Source organism: Culex quinquefasciatus, chromosome 2 (assembly GCF_015732765.1).
Source record: "Culex quinquefasciatus strain JHB chromosome 2, VPISU_Cqui_1.0_pri_paternal, whole genome shotgun sequence".
NCBI classification, from domain to species: domain Eukaryota; kingdom Metazoa; phylum Arthropoda; class Insecta; order Diptera; family Culicidae; genus Culex; species Culex quinquefasciatus.
In genome coordinates this window covers 10,027,516-10,051,587 of record NC_051862.1, presented here as the reverse complement: position 1 = coordinate 10,051,587, position 24,072 = coordinate 10,027,516, and the positions used below count along the sequence as shown (strand labels likewise).

Genomic DNA, 24,072 nt, shown 5'->3' with positions numbered 1-24,072 from the left:
TTTCAGAAAAACGCAATTTTCATCACTATTTTGAATTGAACATATATACCTAATCACGTGCTCCATGCATTTCAAACTTTTCAGCCAGCTTGCCTGTGCCCGCCCGCATTCCACTGTGCCATCTGTTGGCGAGTAGGGTAAATCAAATGCAGCTCACGCAGAACAGCAGTTTGAACCCTTGAAGAGACGTTTTCACACAAAATTAGAATTTTTCGTCACTAAATTTATTAAATATTTCTAGTTTCTTTTAAAAGGTCCTATAAGCTATTGTCTTTGTATGTTTATAGGACCTATTCAAAAAAAAAACACTCTAGATTTGTTGTCTAAACTTACCAAAAACAAACAAAAACCTGAGTTTAAAAAGCACTACATTTTGGATATATGTAGCTGCTATTCTACAGAAAACTAATTAACCTTGAAATCATTCAATTCAATTCAATTAGTGTTTATTAGTAAATAATCAATTTACAATTTAGTGTTTCTTATAACCTAATAGAGTTTTGGAGTTCCTTTCAACTATGGTTTACACTATAATTCATTTAGATGTAATTGGATATTCTAACAATGGATTTGGCAAGAGAAGGAAAAATAAAAAAAAAACCTTCGAGATTTGCTAAGGAAAAGGATAGAAATAGGAAAAGCTTAAAACTAAATCACAGTTTGTATTGTCTGTTGACGTCGAAAAACTTCGCTGCACAAGGCAGCTTATCCGTTGTAGATGTACTTCATCATCAGCTCACTGAGAGCTTGGAATTGTTCTGCCTTGTTTCGGCAGGCACGAAAGCGCGTGAGCATCTCTCCAGCAAGGGCGAAAAACTCAGGAAGCGTGAAGAGATCATCACCGGTAACATCAGCTTGTCCCGGGGGAGAACCGCCCCCAGAAGCGGCTACTCTAGCGTACGAACCTCCCCAACCGGGAGGGAACGCTGGGTTGGTCGATGGAGCCGCTCCGCCGCCAGCTGCTGCAGCGGTCGAGCTCGAAGTCTTCGGAGGTTGGCGGGACGCTGGCGCTTTCTTCTTCTTGTCCTGCTCCTCGATGTACTTTTTCCGCGCGGCACAGCCACGGAAATTCGCCGTGTGGTTTCCACCACAATTGGCGCACTTGACACGTGCTTTGTGCTGCTGGGCGTTTTCCCCAGTTGGTCTTTCCGCGGAAGACTGCACCTTTCGGTGAAGTGGGTCTCACCGCACTTTACACACCGGGGTGGGAGATTGCAGTTTCTTGAGCCGTGTCCGAATTTCTGACAGCGGTGGCATTGGGCTGCGTCGGCCGGATTCTTCGTGTAGAATCGCCACGTCACAAAGAAGCCGTCCAGTGCTTTGATCCGCCGTAGGTCCTGGATTTTGACGGACCCGCGATCGAAGTACAGGAGGTACAAGGTGTACGTACCTGTCACCGTAGTCGATTTTGAGAGCACCTTTATCTCTCGAGGCTTAACCTTGACGCCCGTCAGGTGTTCTTCCAGGTCGGAGATCGGGCGGTCCGGATATCCCTGAAGGACGATCTTCACTGGGACCTTCTCTGCAGGATCAAATGTGAAGAATTTGAAGTTTCGCAACTTCAACTTCTTCACCACCAAGTCGAAATGCAGCTTTTTGTGGGTAATCACTTGCACAGAAGTTTTGCTAATTTTGAGACAATATTGGAGTCCCTCAAGCAACTCGTCAACATCGTCAGCCAACGTATCCAAAACAAAAATTGGAGGTGGTCGTCGTTCCTTCGGAGAGTTACCATTTTTCTGCTTTCCTTGCTTGCGCGCAAGTTCATCATCGTCATCGTCGTCGCCAGCACTGCTGCTGTCACTGTCGGTGTTGTTTTCATCTCCACTCAGCATCTCAAATTCGTTGCTGGTGGGAACGTTGGAAGTGGTTGTCGTCGTAGTGCTGGTGGACTGCTGCTGCTGCTGGCCGGAAGTGCTTCCGGATGCCCGGGTCGATTGTCTCGTCCGTACCGGGGACTCACGTGGACGGTATGACACGTGTAAAAATGAAGGATCGGTGACGTCACCGGGCACGCTCCCGTGCGCGATGGCGGTCGATGCGGCATTGGTGTGTTTACCTTTCTGCACTCTGCCGGTAGATGAACTTCGCGGGTTTTTCGAGGCCGCACTCGAACTGCCTCGGCCACGGCTGGCCCTTGGCATGCTGGAGGAGCAAACTCGCGGGTAATCACGGTAAATTACGGCGAAAAAATCGAAAAGTCTGAAGAGCTCCGAACACTTGACTGTTGCTGGCTGGTGTTGCCAGTCCCGATGACCTTGAAATCATTACTGCTCTTGAATTGAGGTATAATATAAATTACTAACGTATTATTTTTTTTATTGCACCTTGTTGACAAAACCATCTGTAGAACAATAAATAGAAAATCATATGACGAAAAAAAAATATTTAAATTTCTAATTTCAAGAATAATTCTCAAAATTACCATGAAATAAAATGAATATTTGCAATACTTCAGAAAAATATTTTTACCCTAAAGTTAATGTCTTTTTTTTTCAAAATTGTAGTCTAAAACATAAAAAAAATGAGTTCTTTTCTTGAAAAAAATTTTTGTTGCTCCCAACCTTTTGAAATAATTTTGAAAGGAGGGGGGCTGGTCAAAAACTACTGATAAAATCTGCATTGGCATAAAAGTTTTTGTTCACAATTAAAAAAAAAGGTCCTATTTCAGTTTTGTTATTTTTTATGTTTTGGCGGTTTTGGCACAGACAACAGACGATTTTGCTCGATCGCCTTGTGTAAAACCATGCAACGGTTTTTTCGAGAATGGAAAGCCGTTTGTGGCGCTGTCGTCGAAGAAATAATTATGAATATCGTTCAGATAATTGTTAGTCAATTTCAGAGCAAAAATTTAAATTTATTTGAAAAAAAAACGTTACTAAATCCACCTTTAGGTAGGTGGTGCCTTCCTCACACTCATAAAGTGAATACACTGCAGAGCCTCAAAAAAGAGTATTAATAACACTTATTTTTATCAAAATATCTGAGATCCGGCCTAAAAAAGTGTATTAAAGTACTGATAACTTATGATAGGATTGTCAGATTTTCAATTTATTGTACTCTTTGGAAAGATCTCTTGAATACTCATCCAACGATAGGTCGCATGGTGGAACCGGACGATGTTTTCATCAAAATATGTGAGATCCGGCCTCTAAAAAGTGTATAAATAACACTTAAGTGGTTATTACTTGTGATAGGGTTGTCAGATCTTCAACGTTTTAGGCTCGTTGGATATGTCTTTTAAATACCTTTCTAAAAATGTATAGCATGACGAGTTTTCTTTCAAAAACCACCCTTTTTAAAATCTTCCGGACTTTATTCGAAATCGTTTTTTCAGCATAACTTTTGATGTACTTTTCAAAACTTCATAATATTAACGAGGGTCTTGTGAGACCCAAGACGGATCGAATTAGACCAAAACGGTCCAAATCGGTTAAGCCTGTCCGGAGATTATCGTGTGCATAATTTTCGGTGCACGGACTCACATCCAGACACACGCACAGACATTTGTTCAGAATTTGATTTGAGTCGATAGGTATACGTGAGGGTGGGTCTACGAAGTCGAATTAAGAAGTTCATTTTTCGAGTGATTTTATAGCCTTTTCTCATTGAGGTGAGGAAGGCAAAAGCATCATCAAAATCAAGTTAGTGAGGATCAGAATGCGGCTCCTGCAAAAGCTGTGGTGCACTGCGTTTACATTCAGACCTATTCTTGCAAGTGACAATAGACTACGAGATGGCGTTAGTATATCACCAGCCATATATTAACTCACAATTTTTAAATTATTCTGCTTTTACTGCTACGTCTGTTGTCTGTGTTAAAATGAAAAAAAAAATTATCGGAAATAGTTTTTAATAGTGTTTTTACCGTTGTACATAAAAATTTTATAGGGATTTAGGACCCTAATCTCCCTTCGCTCACAACTATATGATAAAAAAAAAAGATACTTCCTATATGAGAAAACTGTATATTTAGAAAAAGATAGTAATTTGGACTATTTGGCAAGAAAGTCTGTCAAAAATCAATAAAAATTGTTGAATATACGTTAACACATCTGTTATCAACTATATAACTATTTATTTCATTCATATAAACGGGGAAACTATTTTTTTCGTGTTCCAAAACATGTTCAAAAAAAAAAGTTCACAAATTTTTGCGCGCCCAAAAATTGATGCTAATTTTTTTAAAGCAAAAAAATTTTCTCGTCTTTTGCAACCAGTTTCATTAAGATTGATGTAAGGAATCATGAGAAATAGGCAAATTTTGTTCTTCAATCCAGCAGAAAGGAATACGATTTTTGGCAAGTAACCTCATTTTGGCGCCACCTGCATTTAAAACACAGTCGCGCTGCAATACCTCAATAGTATAAATGTTGTTGTAATTTGAACTTCAACTAAAAATCAAGATTTAAATAAAACATGGAAGAAATATGGTTGAAACCGAAGTCTAACTTATATGGTAAAATATGAATGTATTTTTTTATCATTTTGATAAAATATGTCAATATCAAAAGGGAGAAACAACTTTTTGATTTTACGTTTTTGTCATCAATAAGAGAGGGGAAGAGAAATGTTCATATTAAAGTTTTGTGTTTATTCACAATTTTAAGCGGTCTTATAAAATTATTTCATACAACTAAACTTACTCATAAATTATTTAACGTAACTAAATAAATATTGCAACTTTCCCTTAACAACAATAAAATTATGTACATCGGCTTACATGACTACTATTTGCATAACTATCCTAATGTACGATCAAACCTCAGTCCCCAAATTCTCCCCCAAGACCCCGTTTAGTACTCATACTCCTCACTCTCCGTCCTGTAACTGGACGCCCGGATCCCCGAATCACTTCGCCTGTGCGTCCGGTGCTTCGCCGCCAGCATAATCAACTCATTGACGGACGGATTCTCAAAGTCCCCACCACTAAAACGAGCCGGCTTGTACTCCTCCATCAAGTAGTCGTCACTGCCTGCGATATCGTCGTACGCGTAATCCGGCATGGCTCCATGCAGGTCATCACCGGCGTCTTCTTCGTCGTCCTCGTCCTCTTCAATTTCACCCAGCTTGGGGAGGGTGACATGGTCCGTCGACGACTTCTTCGACTCCCGCTCCTCCTCTTCTTCGTAGTCTTCCTCCTCGTAGTCCTCGTCTTCATCCAGGCTGTTGCCGCCGATCTGAGCCAGGACGGCCTCCATAATAGCGGCCTCGTTAGCTTCCTCGACGCGACGTTTCTCCTCCGCGGACAGCCCGATCGTCGACTTGAGCGGAATTGACGGGGAGCGCTTGACGCGTGGCATGTGGATCGTAACCTTGACGTTTTCCAGGTTGATCGAGTTGGACCGCTTAGAGCGGATCTTCTTGGGGGTGGGGGTCGGGGCTGGTCTACGAGCGGCCAAGTCCTTGTATGCTTTCTGGACGATCGCGGCTACCATGCGAAGGATTCTCTGGGAAGGTTCCACGGTGAGGTCGTCCGACAGTTGAACGGATTTGGCGTCCGCTGGTTTGTACACTTTTTGAACTGAATTGCCTTCGATGTCATTCTGGAACTTTTGGTTGATGTCCTTCTTGCCGAGCCGGACTTCACGAGAGTTCAGCAAAACGGACAGGACCGCATCGCGGGGTTCACTGCGCTTGCGACGAGAATCCTCAACCATGAGGGTCCACATCTCGCCGAAGATATTGTGCAACGATCGTCGTTCTTCGGCGGAGAGCAGATCATGGCGCAGCTGCTTGATCGTGGCCGGGATGAGCTGCAGCAGTTCCAATTCGTCAAAGTTTCGCACGTCTGTAATAAAAAACGAGAGGAAAATGTAATTAGTATTTTATGATCTTATTGAAATGGGTGTTGTTGGATAGAGATGATCTCAGTTTAAATAAGTCAACAATTCAGCATCTTTTGAAACCTACCTTGAGAGTCGTGCTGTTCCACATTGGGAATTAGTCCTTGAGCTTGCAGACGTTTCCGGTATCCAGCAAGCGTGCGCAGGGAAGCACTCACATCCTCCTTCTTTGGGTGCTTTTCACGAATCGTAAATCCAGCGGCTAAATCCACAACCACACACAGCACCACCAAAATCACTGCCTTTGAACACATGTTGATATCGTTTATCTCGTACAAACTATTCAAATAATCACTGTAACAATTTCAATCACTCAATTCCAACAGTTCATTGTCACTCGAAACAACCCCAGATGATGATGTTACTCGTTTGAAGCGCAAGTTGCAAGTGAATTATATTCCCATAGGACGAGGCATTTAAATATCCTACCCGGTCCTCGAGCCACTGAATGTACGTCCAGGATATGCACTTGTCGTCGACGGCTGGTCCTGTCTCGAGTCTCGGCGACAGGTTGCCTTCTGTTGCTACTGGCTGGCCGGCCAGAGTAGAGGCGTGGCTCTCGAGAGTAGCTCGTTATATGGGGATAGAAGCGCACGCAGCAGACGGTGATTGCCTGATGAATTAAGAGTTGATGTTTGTGAGGTTGATCCATAATTGATAAATAAAGTAAAATTTACTAAATTATTTCGGAAATTCAAATTTCAGGGAATGAAATATTATGAATTCAAAGATTTTTTTTCAATCTTCAGGTCGGGAAAGTATTCAGAGAAAAAAAGATTCGTTATTTTATTTGATTTTCCAACCACTCGCTGTTCGATCAATTTAAAAAAGCACAAAAAACTTTTAATATTTGGGAGCAAAGTTGAAACCACGTTTCATAGTGCTAAGTGATTATTGCTTCCATATCATATAATCGATGGGAATATATTTTTTCAGAATTTCAGAAAGTTATATAAATCATTCATTTGGGTAATTCTCCGCCAACTCACACAGCAGTTGCCCCGACCCCTCTTCGATTTGCGTGAAACTTTGTCCTAAGGGGTAACTTTTGTTCCTGATCACGAATCCGAGGTCCGTTTTTTGATATCTCGTGACGGAGGGGCGGTACGACCCCTTCCATTTTTGAACATGCGAAAAAAGAGGTGTTTTTCAATAATTTGCAGCCTGAAACGGTGATGAGACAGAAATTTGGCATCAAAGGGACTTTTATGTAAAATTAGACGCCCGATTTGATGGCGTACTCAGAATTCGAAAAACGTATTTTCATCGAAAAACAATAAAAAGTTTTAAAATTCTCCCATTTTCCGTTACTCGACTGTAAAATTTTGGAACATGTCATTTTATGGGAAATTTAATGTACTTTTCGAATCTACATTGTCCCAGAAGGGTCATTTTTCATTTAGAACAAAATTTTTCATTTTAAAATTTCGTGTTTTTCTAACTTTGCAGGGTTATTTTTTAGAGTGTAACAATGTTCTACAAAGTTGTAGAGCAGACAATTACAAAAATTTTGATATATATACATAAGGGGTTTGCTTATAAACATCACAAGTTATCACGATTTTACGAAAAAAAGTTTTAAAAAAGTTGGTCGTCATCGATCATGGCCGTTCATGGTCACCCGCGACAGACACGGACGACGAAACAAAGAGAAACGCAAAAAGTAACTTTTTCAAAACTTTTTTTCGTAAAATCGCGATAACTTGTGATGTTTTTAAGCAAACCCCTTATGTCTATATATCAAAATTTTTGTAATTGTCTGCTCTACAACTTTGTAGAACATTGTTACACTCTAAAAAATAACCCTGCAAAGTTAGAAAAAACACGAAATTTTAAAATGAAAAATTTTGTTCTAAATGAAAAATGACCCTTCTGGGACAATGTAGATTCGAAAAGTACATTAAATTTCCCATAAAATGACATGTTCCAAAATTTTTACAGTCGAGTAACGGAAAATGGGAGAATTTTTAAAACTTTTATTGTTTTTTCGATGAAAATACGTTTTTTCGGAATTCTGAGTACGCCATCAAATCGGGCGTCTAATTTTACATAAAAGTCCCTTTGATGCCAAATTTCTATCTCATCACCGTTTCAGGCTGCAAATTATTGAAAAACACCTCTTTTTTCGCATGTTCAAAAATGGAAGGGGTCGTACCGCCCCTCCGTCACGAGATATCAAAAAACGGACCTCGGATTCATGATCAGGGACAAAAGTTACCCCTTAGGACAAAGTTTCACGAAAAACGAAGAGGGGTCGGGGCAACTTTTCCCGATTTCGTGTGAGTTGGTAGAGAATTACCCATTTTTTATATGGTTTCGTGGATAAAAGTTTTGGACTTCAAAATTTAAAAAAAAAATTCAAAATTGTCTTTTTAAACATTGTTGGACTATGGTTGATGTAATATAGTCTAGAAAGAATGAAAAGTTGGTAAATGAGTATTTCTGGTTTTTCAATCGTCTATATCCCGAAAACAATTCATGCGATTTGCAATGTAAAAATAAAAAGTTGGCACTTTGTAGTTCCAAACTATATCATAAAATTAAAAAAAAAAATAAAAGTCGAAAGGCGTGAAGTAAGTCAAAATTTAGTTTTTCTGATTGAAATCTAATTTAAAAAGAGGATATTTTTGGTGCTAACAATCTTTAAACAGTCCCGTTAAAAGGTTGATAAAAAAAGATGAACTTCGAGCTAAATTTTAACCTCACATGAACTTGCGGCCCAATTATGGAAGATAGTGTATTTAAATTTTAAAATTACTCAATTTTTAATTATAAAAGATAATAAAATAACTCTATCAAGGTTTTGGTATTTCAGGTATGTTTTAGACATTTTGATCTTTCGAAAACACAAAATTATAATTTTCCAACAGTTTTGTTCCATAATGCTTCCAATCAATCTGATGAAATTTATTCAAATCATCGAATCAAAAACAAATACTACAGCATTTTTGTAATTTTCATTTAACAGCAAATATTGTAATTTGGATAGGTTGATGTTAAAAGTTGTAACGTCACGGTCTGTTTAATTAAAATGTACGTGAAATTTTAACGTTTATTTGAAAGGTTTTACATAAGCTTTGAAAAAATATCTGGAGTTTTTTTTGAAAAGGTCCAATAAACCAAATTTCCAGTTTTTGCAGTTTGGGTGTTTTTGAAACCGCCTTGAGTCAGGGGTATTCAAAAACACTTAAAAAGCAAAAACTGAAAATTTGGTTTATTGGACCTTTTCAAAAAAAAACTCCAGATATGTAAGGGGTATCTGGTTTCAAAATAATTAAAAAACATGTTTTTTTTATTTTGATTTTGATTCCCGACAAGTGAGGTTTCCAAGTGCAAAAAAAGCTTGATGTTTAGTTCATACCCGAGCAGACGGTAATAACTTTGGAATAACACTTTTTGATATTTGAAAATACTAAGCCAATAACATTTTATGTTATTTATAACAAGATTTGTTATTCGTCGTTATTAATTTTTTGTTATTGGATTGTTATTGTAACAACAGACTTATAACATTTTGGTTATTCCTCGAACAAATCTGTGTTATTATTTTTTGTTATTTTAACAACTAATCCGATCATCCCAATAACAGTTGGAGTTATTCTTCCATAGCATAAAATGTTATTCTCAAGATGTTGTTGCTTTCAATCAATATCAGACCAATAACAAATTTTGTTATGATAACATTCAACTCTTATGCAAAAATTAAATTTTTGTGAAGAATTCATAACACTTTCTGTTATTTTGACAGTATTTGCCCGGGTAAAAAAATTTGACTTTTAAATTAATATGAAACGCTTATATTTTTTGCTTTTATTTTTGCAACCCTTAAATTTATTTTAAACTATTTCCAAAAAGGCTTGATGAATATTTGGACGAAATTTTCTATTTTCAATCACATTAAAACTTGTAAAAATGTTCCGATGAGATGATAATTTTGAACAAAATATTTGTTTAGTATGATCGGTGATTTCTCAAAAAGTTTATGGTTAAAAGACGAGTACACTTTGAGACGATAGATTTATAAAAAAGTAATAAAGTAATAGAAAAAAAAATTCTAAAGATTTGAAGTTTTGAAGATTTAAGATTTGAAAATTAAAAACAGGTAAATGTTTTCGATAATTATGAAATCGCCAGATATTAGCTCGTCCTTTTTATGAGATTTAAAGATTTAAAGACATAAAACATAAGAGATAATTCTTACAAGAATTAAACAATTCATTATGATTCGCATGCCTTTTTAAACGATTTGAAGATGAGCAAGTATTAAAAAAAGGTAAATCAAATTTTTGTACTTGATTATTCTCATAAAAATAATCCTTCAGCAACAATAAACATTTCTGGGGACTAGTTCATTCTGGGGAATGAGAGAGTCCATTTTTTTCAGAAAAAATTATAACGTTGCCGAAACCCAAGGCCGTGATGCAAAATAGTTCAAATGATGGCATAGTTTAAAAAAAATATAGGGCGGGAAAGTGTGTCAAAACCGAAGCTTTCTTAGAAAAAGTAAAAAATAGGCGTGTTCTTTAATCAGACATTTTAATAAAACAAAATATGAATAATTTAGGCTTTGGTAACGATACTATACCATGAGTTTTTTTGAAAAGGTCCAATAAACCAAATTTTCAGTTTTTGCTTTTTGCGTGTTTTTTCAATACCCCTGAATCAAGGCGGTTTCAAAAACACCCAAAAAGCAAAAACTGGAAATTTGGTTTATTGGAACTTTAAAAAAAAACTCCAGAATTTATGAATTCTGAAACCATTTGAAAATAATAACAATAAATCGTTTACAGATTGCACCAGTCCATAGATCTCTTTAACTCATCGTTGACGGACACGCAACACATGTTTTGCTAAGTGCAAACACAGACCCAGACCCACAATCCATCAATGCTACAGATAACCCTCTTGAACCAATTTTTGAGACCCTCTCGACTTCTGGATCCCTCGACGACGACGGACATAAAAAAACTGTCTCCTAACCTTTTAACAAACTCAAGCTTGCCAAACACACGAGCCACTCGTCAGCAGCCGCGTCGCACGCCCCGGGACTCTCAAGTGGCCGAGTCCAGGCAGGCTATGACTAGACGCAGAAGACATCGGGCCCAATTAGGGGTGATCCAAGCAGGCGCGATCGATTTCCCAGCCAACTGCGGACGAGCGGCCCAAATCTCAAATCCTTTTTCGCATCGGAGTCACCGTGTCGTAGTGCGCCCTGGCTTTTCGTCGGATGCAAATAAAAAACTTTTCAAAAAGGGATAATAAAGTTCATTTCCTCCCCAGGACACACTCGCATAGAGTTCTGTTATCTTGCGTTTTAGGTGCCTTCTGAGACGGAAAACATGTTTGACTTTTTAAGGGCTCAAGGGGTCGTCTGGGCAAGGTTTGTTCAGGGTTGAGAGCAGAGAAAAAAACAGCCCAAACAGGAAATTGGCCGGGCGCCCGACTTGATTCTTGTTTCCGATCAGACGCTAAGCACTGTTTTCGGTTCTTATCGGTTCCGGCGCGGGCGTTGTTTGTTTAGCCACAAAGGACGGACTAATCTACGGGGAAACGTCACAATAAACCAGCCAATAAGGTGGCTGGTGACTTGGCTTAGGGCCACTTAACCCCTTCGGTTAAAGGGGTAGGGAGAGAGACTTTATAATCCGATCTGACCCAGGATCCCCGGCGGCCGGTGTCTGTTGTTGTGGGTAATCAAGAAGCATTTAGGAGTCAATCCGTAACGGTTTGCGACTCGACGGTTGACGGAGGCTTCTCAATGAGAACGATTCAACCCAGAAAATGAGAAAAAAATCAAAGCAGGCCAATGTCCCCAGTCGTCGTCAAAACTACCTAAAAAATCGAGACGTCTCAATATTCCAATAAAAACTTCATGAAAGAATCGCGTCTGGGAAAAACCCACCTCGCCAGTCAATCGGGGGTAAACATCGATCCTTTGTTTTGTTTGTGGATTTGTCTCTTCCGATTCACAAAACAAAGCAACCAACCGGATGGTGGCCTGCTTCGATCCTGGGGCGTACGACGATACCGTCGGCGTCGTCTCGGAGCGAGCCTGCTGTAGGGTTGTCTCGTTTTTTTCCTCTGTCGATTTTGACTGGCCTGTGCCTTTTGTTCTGGTGACCAACGTTTATTGTCCCAGGGCCCGCTGAACAAAGGGGCTAAAAAGCGATCGACTTTATGGCCCACTTGAGCGAGGGACGGCCCCCTTTTTTTCGTGGACGGCTGTCGTCGCAGCAGTCAACGCTTTGGTGACCAATGTCTTTGGAGTTACGTATAGACTTGCGACTAAATATCGTTTTATTGAAATTATTTTTTTTTTTCAATATTCTTGTTGAAATATTTGGTATAAAACTGTCCACTCCTTTCTAGTTTCTTAAATTTACTTTAGTTCGAATTGTGATTTTGTCAATGTTTTGAAAAAATAAAGAATCCTTGGTTCAACTTTATCCGTGTTTTGATTATTGACTACCAAAATTAAGTCATATTGGTTTTTTTCCAAGACTATGCTTCATTGCATTTTAATGGAGCAATTCTCCTCGAATCCCGGAAATGGATTTTATTTGTATTTTTTTAATTTGGCTCAAACTTTCTTTGTGATCAAAAATGGCATTTTGGTCATTCGTTCGCACATAGAAGTCTCCAAGCAATTTAGGCAGCTGTCCATACAAAAAAACGTAAATATTCGAAAATCTATATCCTTTGAAAAAATATTGATCGATTTGGTGTCTTCGGCAAAGTTGTAGGTATTGATTAGAACTATTCATAATAAACACTACACTGAAAAATTTTGAACATTGTTAAGGCCGTTGCAAATATTTTTCAATGTTTATGTCGAGCTTAATTTATGGTAAAAAATAGGATTATTTTAAGTTGTCCAATTTTAAAAATATATTTTTTACCTGAAAAAATTCACTATAATTTTTTTATATAACTTCCAAAAACAGACAATTAGTGGCCGAATTATGGCTTTTTTCAAATAAAAAATCAAAATAAAAATGGGAAATGCTGGAGAATAAAACACTTGGAAAAATCTAGTTTAATCAAGTATGGGTAAAAATTGATTCAACTAAATCGATTAAAAGATTTTTCTAAGTCTTTTATTCTCTAGAATTTCTCATTTTTTTATTTGTATTTTTTAAATGCACTTTGTATACAGAATCCATATTTGCATCATTAATTTATTCCATACAACGCTCCATATAATTTGATGGTGAATATTCGAAAATCTGTATCTCGAGAAGAGATTTTCTAATCGATTTGATGTCTTCGGCAAAGTTATTGGTCGGGATTGGAACTTTTTAGATTAAATATGTACACAGATAAAAAATATTTCATTAGTTTTTAAATTAATTTTCAAAGAACTTTTTTAGTTTTTTTTTGTATTTTTTACTGTTTATAGGACCTTATAAAAAAAACTCTGGATATGAGCAAATGTCTGAGATTTTGTTCATTCATTGTATGTTTAATCCGGCTAAAACATTTTTGGTGCCTTCGGTATGCCTAAAGAAGCCATTTTGCATAATTTGTTCGTTCATATAATTTTCCATACAAATTTTGCAGCTGTCCATACAAAAATGATATGTGATAATTCAAAAATCTGTATCTTTTGAAGGAATTTTTTGATCGATTTGGTGTCTTGGGCAAAGTTGTAGGTATGGACATGGACTACACTGAAAAAAAATGATAAACAAAATGTTGGTGATTTTTAATTTCACTTTTTGTCACTAAAACATAATTTGCGAAAAAACACTATTTTTTCTGATATGTTTTAGAGGACATCAGGACATGCAAACTTTTAAGAAATTTCCAGGTTGTGCAAAAAATCTTTGACCGAGTTATGATTTTTTCAATCAATACAGATTTTTTCAAAAAATCTAAATATTGGTCGCAAAAATTTTTCAACTTCATTTTTCGATTTAAAATTGAATTTGCAATCAAAAAGTACTCTAGTGAAATCAGGCCCGTAGCCAGGGGGGGGGCTTCCGGGCTGCAGCCCCCCCCGAAATTTTTTCCATTTTTTTTTAAAATTGAACTACCTTAAAAAATCTTAAATCAATGATTGTGTGTTCTCTTCCCAGAAATAATTTGTAAGATAGAGAATCAAGAATTGATTGATCAAACTAAGTAATTTGCCTGTCCATTGCCGGGCTCAGTTTTTGTAGATTATGGATCCAAAATTTGGATATTTAAAAATTGAGCTGCAGATTTGAACATTGTTCCATTCAGTAAAATCTCATTTATCTTGTAGTTTTAGCATTACATTGGTTAGGATGGTCCAAATCTGGGCTTACTTGGGGCTATCCCCTGAAATCAAAGATTTACGCATCACTAGCCTAAGTTCCAAAATTTGAGCTTTTTCTGACCACTGACCACCAAGTTTGGGCAAAATCGTCAATTGTATGGAGAAAAGCAACTGTTTCAGTTTTTGACCAATGAGCAGTTCTCTAGGATTTCGGTCATTCGATTTTTTTTGTATTTTTTAATCCGACTGAAACTTTTTTGGTGCCTTCGGTATGCCCAAAGAAGCCATTTTGCATCATTAGTTTGTCCATATAATTTTCCATACAAATTTGGCAGCTGTCCATACAAAAATGATGTATGAAAATTCAAAAATCTATATTTTTTGAAGGAATTTTTTGATCGATTTGGTGTCTTCGGCAAAGTTGTAGGTATGGATACGGACTACACTAGAAAAAAATAATACACGGTAAAAAAAATTTGGTGATTTTTTTATTTAACTTTTTGTCACTAAAACTTGATTTACAAAAAAACACTATTTTTAAATTTTTTTATTTTTTGATATGTTTTAGAGGACATAAAATGCCAACTTTTCAGAAATTTCCAGGTTGTGCAAAAAATCATTGACCGAGTTATGAATTTTTTAATCAATACTGATTTTTTCAAAAAATCGAAATTTTGGTCGTAAAAATTTTTCAACTTCATTTTTCGATGTAAAATTAAATTTGCAATCAAAAAGTACTTTAGTGAAATTTTGATAAAGTGCACCGTTTTCAAGTTATAGCCATATTTAAGTGACTTTTTTGAAAATAGTCGCAGTTTTTCATTTTTTAAAATTAGTGCACATGTTTGCCCAGTTTTGAAAAAAATATTTTTGAAAAGCTGAGAAAATTCTCTATATTTTGCTTATTCGGACTTTGTTGATACGACCTTTAGTTGCTGAGATATTGCAATGCAAAGGTTTAAAAACAGGAAAATTGATGATTTCTAAGTCTCACCCAAACAACCCACCATTTTCTATCGTCAATATCTTAGCAACTAATGGTCCGATTTTCAATGTTAATATATGAAACATTTGTGAAATTTTCCGATCTTTTCGAAAAAAATATTTTCAAAATTTTCAAAACAAGACTAACATTTCAAAAAGGCCAAACATTCAAAATACGTATTCTGGGAATTTGAGTTTTTGTGAAAAAAAAATTAATAAAAAAATCGGGATTTTTTTTTCCGTGTACCTATTTTTTCTGAATAGTCCTTAACAATACCTACAACTTTGCCGAAGACACCAAAATGATCAAAAAATTCCTTCAAAAGTTACAGATTTTCGAATATTTACGTACCATTTTTGTATGAACAGCTGCCAAATTTGTATGGAAATTTATATGGACAAACTAATGATGCAAAATGGCTTCTTTGGTCATAGGGAAGGCCCCCACAAAGTTTGAGCCAAATCAAAAAATACAAATAAAATCCATTTCCGGTTTTGGTAGAGAATTGCTCTTAAGCGAATACATTATTTTCAAACGTTATTTTCAGTCGCATCCAAATAAACAAATCAAAATCTCATCAACACATATTGCTCCCGAAGAAATATCAAACGACGCTTTTTGTTTCTGTTCCTTTTCAGCTGCGTACCGCTTAAGAGAAGTCTTTTCGTAAACCATTTCTTGACCGTTCCTTGAGATTTTTTTGTATGGAGTGTTTTGCATAAGATATAAATTTTACAAATTTACTGTAACGCATTTTGCTCGGATATTTTTTCGTTCACCCCCTCCCCCCCGAGCCCCGCCCAAAAATCCACTAATTTGCATATTTTTTCCTTAAAGTAGACATTCTGACGATTCCAAAACACTATAAAACATTGAAGTTTGGTGCTATTTTGCATATTTCCCAAGCCTGCGAAAATTTACTGTAACGCATTTTGCAGGCTTCGGGTTTTGACTGTTAAGAGTCTCCGTACTACAGGACATTTTTTTAAAATTTTCGTTTGAAAGTAAAATATAGTTCTTGTAGCAAAATTCAGACTAAGAATTGATTTACAGGAAAAATGTAATTGATTTAAGAATTCTTACATAAAGTATTCTTTACTTTTAAAATAAAAATTTAAGATAATAATTACACATGATAATTTCAAAAAAATCAGAAATTCCAAAAATGAAAAAAATCAAATACATAAAAAAATGTAAAATAATTACAACTAAAAAAATCCTTAAATTATAAAAAAAAACATTTTTTATCATTTTTAAATAAAGATATTCAAAAAATAATTTTCAATCATTTCAATAAATTATGTTTTAATAATCTTATTTTTTGATGCTTCGAATATTGGTATGTTTGAATTCAAGTGCAGACTAAGATTAGATTTACAGGATAAAACTAATCAATTTATGAATTCTTACATAAACTTTTCTTTATTTTTAATTTAGCAAGGTTTCGTAAATATAAAATTTCTAAACCATAAAATGTGCAGGATTTTGTTCCTAGAGTCAAGATATTGCTTGAACAAACATCGATTTTAATAAATGGTTACAATCCTAAATTATTAAACATGTATATAGATTAAAATTTTATTAAAAAATATCTTTAGAATTGAGATCTGATTAAATTTTTTTGTCATATTTTAAAATTTTATTTTTGCTCAAATTCTGGACCAATTTTCAGAATACAATGAGTAATGAATTTGAAAATGGCGTTTAGTCGGAATATTAAGTTAAACATGATTCGTTTTAATGTTTGATGCAATCGAGGAAAATTTTAACGGTTACATATGCATTTAAAAATGGTTACATATGCATTATTAACAACTCTTCCAGTGAATATTTTGGCGTTAAAAATTAATTTAATACATTTTATCTAAATTTTTTAACACATTAAAATTAGACACAGGCACTGATTTTTTTCCTTCAAATATATATTTATTATAGGCCTACACAGAAAAAAATGTGAATTTACTCGACACGGAAAAAATGAATCACATGTAAACTCAGTTGATGTAAACTTGGGATTCGACGTAATTTTTTTTTGTTGCCATGGAGACACTTCAGAAGCTGAAATTTCAACGATTATATTTTTTTGTATTAAAATTATTTATTTTTGAGAGTACCAGGAGCTTCGCAAAATATGAAATGGCTTCAATAGCTTAGAACAATTAAAATAAAACATTGTTTAAGTTTGTTTATAAAATTTTAAGAAAAAAAAATATTCCAGTTATGAGTTTTATGTTGTGCTAGAAAAAATGAAAAATGTTAGATAAACCATCACAATTATCACACAGCTGAAAATGTAAATCCAGACGGTTTAAAATTTCTCTCAGTATAAAATACAGAAAACATAATACTTATGGTTAGATAAATCGATATTTCTTTTAAAAAAAAATTATGCTTTCAAAAATTTGATTCAAGTTAAGTATATTTTAAATTTAGCGACGTTTATCACGTAATTGGATTACAATTAAACAATTCAAGAAAAAAAAAACACTTTCTCTACTCCTTTAATACAAACTAGCTGTTAAAATAAAGAAAAAAAATGACGAACGAGTTTCTTCAATAAATACATTGATAACTTAATATGAAAATCTTCGAAAACTTTTTTGCGTACATTACATTAAAATTTTACAATTCATCTCAATAATTATACCACAAACCAAGTGATGGTATAAATGATTTGCTGATTTTTATACTCCTTGAATTTTTGCACCCAAGCCCCCCCCCGAACAAAAATCCTGGCTACGGCCCTGAGTGAAATTTTGATAAAGTGCACCGTTTTCAAGTTATAGCCAGTTTTAGGTAACTTTTTTCAAAATAGTCGCAGTTATTCATTTTTTTTTAAATAAGTGCCCATGTTTGCCAACCTTTGAAAAAAATATTTTTGAAGAGCTGAGAAAATCCTCTATATTTTGCTTTTTTGAACTTTGTTGATACGACCTTTAGTTGCAGAAATATTGCAATGCAAAGGTTTAAACACAGGAAAATTGATGTTTTCTTAGTCTCACCCAAACAATCCACCATTTTGTAATGTCGATATCTCAGCAACTATAGTCCGATTTACAATGTTAAAATATAAAACATTCGTGAAATTTTTCGATCTTTTCGAAAACAATATTTTCAAAATTTTTAAATCAAAACTAACATTTCAAAAGGGCCAAACATTCAAGTGTTAGTGTTTTATTAAAAATTGGTAGTTTTTTCGAAAATTTTAAGAGCGAGTCCACGAACAGGGCATAACCCTTTGTATGGGACGTCGTTTGGATCTCACCAATCTGCCTGAAATTTTCAGGGGTTGTTTGTGCATATAAAACTAGCATCTAGCCAAAATATGAGCACTCTAGGTCAACGGGAAGTGGGGCAAATCGGGACACAAAGTGAAGGTTCAAAAACGTCAAAAATCTTAAATGTGCTATAACTTTGGCAAAATTCAATATAATTTCAAAATTCAAAATGCATCTGGAAGGGCTTAAAAAATGCAACAAAATGCAGGGAAAAACACTCCAATTGGTTAAATTTAAAGGGATTTATTAGCATTTTAGTGAAAAAATAGCATAATTTTCAAACTCAAATAAAAAGTGTTCCATCCAGATATCAACTCGGTTCGACCTGCAGCTTGTAGGGGACATCTGGGACTACCATCTGAGACTAAGAACGGTAAGGCAGTAAGGCAGTTTAACACATTAAATAGACACTTTTACTTTTAGTGAATTTTTTGATTGTAAATTTTTTCTCGGAGGACCCCTTAGATCCCATTTTCTGGTGATAATTTTATCATATTCGTGTTCCTGAGACAATTTCACAATAGAAACATGCATAGAAATGTTTATTTTCATCCATTTTTACCATTTAAAAAATGAAAGTAAAAAAAATCTTCGGTTCACATTTATTGAAAATCAAGTTCGTTTCCAAGGATACTAGATGACACCAGAAAAAATGCAGCTTCTTAAAATTTTTTTTAGTTTTCATTTTTATATGGATAAAAATAAACATTTTTATGGATGTTTCTGTTGTAAAATTGTCTCAGGAACACGAATATGATAAAATTATCACCAGAAAATGGGATCTAAGGGGTCTCCCGAGCAAAAATGTACAACCAAAAAAATCACAAAAAGTAAAAGTGTCTATTTAATATGTTAAACTGCCTTACCCAAAGTGTTCTCAGTCTCAGATGGTAGTCCCAGATGTTCCCTACAAGCTGCAGGTCGAACCGAGTTGATATCTGGATGCTTCTCCCTGCATTTTGTTGCATTTTTAAGCCCTTTCAGATGCATTTTGAATTTTGAAATTATATTGAATTTTGCCAAAGTTATAGCATTTTTAAGATTCTTGACGTTTATGAACCTTCAAAATTTGTGTCCCGATTTGCCCCACTTTCCGTTGACCTAGAGTGCTCATATTTTGGCCAGATGCTAGTTTTATATGTACCAACAACCCCTGAAAATTTCAGGCAGATTGGTGAGGTCGATGCGAGATGGGTATGCTTTGCTCGTGGACTCGCTCTTAATGAAAAAAAATCAAATTTCGAGTTTAGCTAGATTCAAGAATAACCTGCCGTTTTGCCTACTTCGATGGTACCATTTCTAATTGATCGCAACCAAAACCGCATCAAAACATCATAATACAAACTCAACTCAACCCATTCATTGCGTCTCGCACATGTCCCGAGCAGTGATTTACTGTCGAGTCATTGAACACTGAGAAATTGTAGAAACAAAAGAAAAGCCCCATAACCAGAAGCATCCATTTAGGACAATAATCCCCCGGGACGTGTGATTACCCGGAATCCCACCACACCGTAGGACACCTCAATTATGGGCCTCTCTTTCTGTCATCCTCCCTCTTCCTCTCCCAAACAGTTCAAATTACGTAATACGACTTAATTGGCCTTCACCGAAATGGGAATTTGAAGTACCTCTCGATTGGTTGTCTCGTCGTCTCAGCGCCATATGGATTGTCACGGTTGATGCAGGTCATCGTCGAAGAGACTCCACTAAACTGCTAACCGTAGAATAGATGCGGGACACAAATTAAGGTGAGAAATGACTGATAATCACTCCCGGGGTCCCCCCGACTTGTCGGAGGTGTCGTCTACGGTCTAGTGGTGAGACATGGCCATTGTTGGGCCATCTTTCCTGTGGGTCGCATTTCGGACATCGAGGTGTGATGTTGTAACGACAGTTTTTAACACACTCTTTATTCTACAGAAAAGCTTACAATACGAATAAAAATGAAAAGTTCTAGCCAACGGCCGCAACGGGACGGAACTCGTCCGGGCTAAACGCGGTCACAGAGTTGCTGTAGAAGTTTAGCAGTTTATCAGGTCGACTCGGTTTGAACTCTCTGCCTTCGTGAAGGGGAGGACCTCCAGTAGTCGTTAGGCTAATGGACTCCACGTCCAGCTGGTGATTCCCTGGGTGAACGTAATACGACTGTGCGATCGGTAGCGATGCTTGAGTGTCCTCGATAACTGGAATGGCCGTTGCGTGCAGGACCAGCGGTTCCTCGGTGGAACTCGTCACTGGCAGGTCATTGTTCGGGATGGCCGGAGTTGATGGGATGGTTGTTGTTGAGATTAGGTCCTCTAGTTGGTTTTCAGATGCCTCTCCGGTTTGGTCTTCGACGGAATCGTTGCGTGCTGTGCTGCGAACTATTCGCGTTGTTGGCAGTTTTGAACGCTTAGATTTTGGAATGGACGTTGCTTTACGGGATTTTTTCTCCGAGGGTTCGGTTACTTCCGGTACCTGTCATTGTAAAATAGTCAAAAACAAATAAAAAAAAATAAATGAATATTGCCACTTTATTTTTAATTCGAATATCGCTTGCCTCACCTGTTCATCCGCAAACTGTGGCCTTGGTTCGATCAAGTTCTGCCCTGCATGCAGTCCAAAATGACCACCACCAGCACCAACTCCTCCCCCTTGTCCAGGAAAAACAGCCGGTCCCGTATTGACATTAACACCACCGTTTCCAACAAACCCAAACCCATCCAACCCTTCGTGCACACTTCCGTCCGGTCTCAGTGGAATCTTGATGTTGATCGTCGGAACTGCTCCATAGTAGTACGGATTGGCGTACGCGTACGCGTGCTGGTAGAAGGACTCCGCAAACGGTCGACCAATGTTGATCTTGACTATTCCGGTGGGCGGCCGTATCCGAGGTGGACCATCTCCGTCGTCCAACGAATCCACCAAAGTCAATCCGGTTAGCAGGCCAAGAAGTCCGAGAAAACGACCTCTTCTAGGAGATGCGCTTGGATGTAGTTGAACTTCCTGCTCTTGTTGGTCGGAACTAGCGGCACTTGAACACACAAGAACCACGAACAACGCATAGCGGAACCGCATCTTCACCGGAACAGGTGGAGACCAGAACTGATCGCGAAGCGATCCGGACCATCGGCTTTATGCTTGATCGCGGGGTACACCTTCTCCGCGTTAGGGTTACCAGACTTTTACTGGTTTTCTTCTGGCAAATTGAAATTTCAATATTTTCAACGGTTATTTTGTGACATATTTAAAAAACTTTGTTATTTTGAAAACTTATGGTTGCATTTTAAACACTTTTTTTTCATTAAAATGTTGAAAATATGGCTTGTATTAAACATTTTTTAAAATTAGTTCTCATTAGCCTACTACAAATTTAAATTAATTTTGACCCTCGGCCCTGGTCGCAGCCAGAAAAAAAACAAAATAATTTTAAAAAATAATCACAAATATCAAGCATAAAATTTCTTTTCGGATCAAAAGTCATTACCAAACGCTTTTATCGTTAGAACAGTCCTGCGTTTCATTTGGTTCGAAAAAATCAAAATTTGTTACTGTCGTTATGCTCCCGATTCGATTATAAACGAAAATATTAATGTTATACAATGTATTCTAAAAATTTTACAATCGTATGTTAATTTTTTATTTATTTTTTGCCCTAATTTAATGGTAGACAAATACTTAAAAAAAAATCAACATAAACATAATGAAAACAAAACAAAAAATAAATACAATCGTTGAACTTTCTGTTTCAACAACCTGATTTTTTTGGGACAAAAACTATGATGAATGTTTGCCTCTTAAAGTCATTTCAAATATAACTTATGAAGATTTTTTTTCCTTGTAAAACAGGAAAAGAAACAACAACGAAATAATTGTTAAAAAAATTAGAGAAAAGACAAAAAAGTTAAAAACAAATTCAAGGACAACAAATCTTAAACACTTTGTTTTGCAATCACCTGATATCAAAAAAGGGTCAAAATTAGTTATCCATAGTCACTACTTGTAGAAAATTCAATTTCTAATCCGAATCTATAATAATTAGGCTTAGTAATTTTTCACGCTCGAACATTGTAAATTTCACGGGGACCTTGATTTCAAAACACCAAATTTCACGTAAATATCGCGGAACGATAAAAATGTTAAAATTACTCTGAAAATCTTATGTTCAAATCACAGAAACTACTTTTTATGCTTCATTATATTTTATTCTTCAATAAACTAAAAAAAACTTTAATAAATTTGAACGTGACACAAAAAAATCTCCTAATTTTCAAAAAAGATTCCACCTAGTTTATGGAAGGGCTCTATAAATATTTTGAAATAAAATGCAGGGCATGCATATTCTCATTTATTGAACTGCTTTTTTTTAAATATTCAACTAATAAAATTTTTAAAAAGCATTTTCGCTGCTTTGCTTTATTTTATTTAATTTCATATCAAAGCAAGATTTAACAATATTGTCCAGCAAAAAATAAGTGAAATAATTTGATTTTTTTGCGACATTTGACACTTTAATATTTTTTAAAGGTTTTTATATATCCCTTTAAAAATTCAAATTAAAAGGCAAAAATAATATAATTTGTACCGAAATCGACATTTCAACTCAAAATAAAACAAAACAAAAAGTTATATTTTATCTTTCACGGGAATCTTTCACCCAAATAAATAAAAAATCTCTTAAAACTAAACAGGACTGAGAAAAAATCTGTAATGTTTTTAAAAGTTAATTTCAAAGCTTTCATTTTATTTTGAATAAAACAAAGCTTGATTCTTTTAATTTCTTTTGAAACTATACCTTTCAAATAAAATAGCTGTAAATTTTTTATAACAGCGAATGAAAATATTGCTAAACTTAATTTCTAGAAAAACTGAAAAATTCAAGGAAAAATCTGAACAATTCTTCAAATGGTTCATATCAACAACGCATCCGCGCCATTAAACAAGGGTATTCATCCGCTTCATTCTATAGAAGCTCATAAGATTATGTTTATTCCTATTTGATCTTGATAAAGCATTTTGAGAAAAATCGTTACAGTTTCAAACAAACATAAAATTTCACGGGATTACGCGGAAAAAGCCAAACTTCACGGATTTCACGCTGTCCGCGCAATCGTGAAATTTCACTAACCCTAATAATAATATTTGAGTTTCGGTAGGATTCTGATAGCATACGAGACACATTTCTAAAAACAATATAGTGACGTCGCAAAGCTGGAATAAGTCTTACAATTTTTGATATGTAGGTAATTTATTTATTTGTTATTTAAATATTTTTAAAGGTTAAATCAAATATGCAATCGAAAAGTAGGATAACCTAATTTTTGATAAAGTGCACCGTTTTGGAGGTATAGTGACTTTCGGAAATATTAACATATATTATGTTAAATATTTTTCCTTTTTTTTATATTTTATGAAGGAAAGCCATCTTGGATTTTTTTTTAAGTTGAGAAAATTTCCTACAATTTTCTCTCTGAGACTTTGAAAATCGGACATTAGTATCAGCCTCACAAAGAATTAGAATAGATCTGGAGTTTTTTTTAAAAAGGGTCCAATAAACCAAATTTTTAGTTTTTGATTTTTGGATGTTTTTTTTAGTACCCCTGACTTGGTTTATTGGACCATACAAAAAAACTAAAAAAAAATCCAGAGATGAAAATTAGTTTTTGTAAGTGTCACCAAATTAGCCCATAAAAGTCAACTGAAGATAACTCCAAAATGACACCTTTGTAAAATTTTGTG

At 35.6% G+C, this 24,072-nt stretch overlaps 1 protein-coding gene across 1 annotated transcript; it reads right to left on the bottom strand.

Annotated features, from left to right (window-relative positions):
- Positions 1–20,284: 20,284 nt before the first annotated feature.
- Positions 20,285–21,411, bottom strand: LOC6040171. The gene is made up of 2 exons (XM_038257011.1): positions 20,899–21,411; positions 20,285–20,811 (listed from the first exon to the last, which is right to left on the bottom strand). The coding sequence occupies exons 1-2, from the start codon at positions 21,409–21,411 to the stop codon at positions 20,308–20,310; spliced, it is 1,017 nt and encodes a 338-aa protein (XP_038112939.1). The 3' UTR covers positions 20,285–20,307.
- Between the last annotated feature and the right edge of the window lie 2,661 nt (positions 21,412–24,072).

Bases quoted from the DNA above. Each gene is read 5' to 3' on its own strand.
- LOC6040171 (XM_038257011.1), bottom strand. From the start codon at position 21,411: ATGCGGTTCCGCTATGCGTTGTTCGTGGTTCTTGTGTGTTCAAGTGCC. The intron at 20,812-20,898 runs GTGAGGCAAGCG...TTACAATGACAG, and splicing joins CACAGTTTGCGGATGAACAG to GTACCGGAAGTAACCGAACC.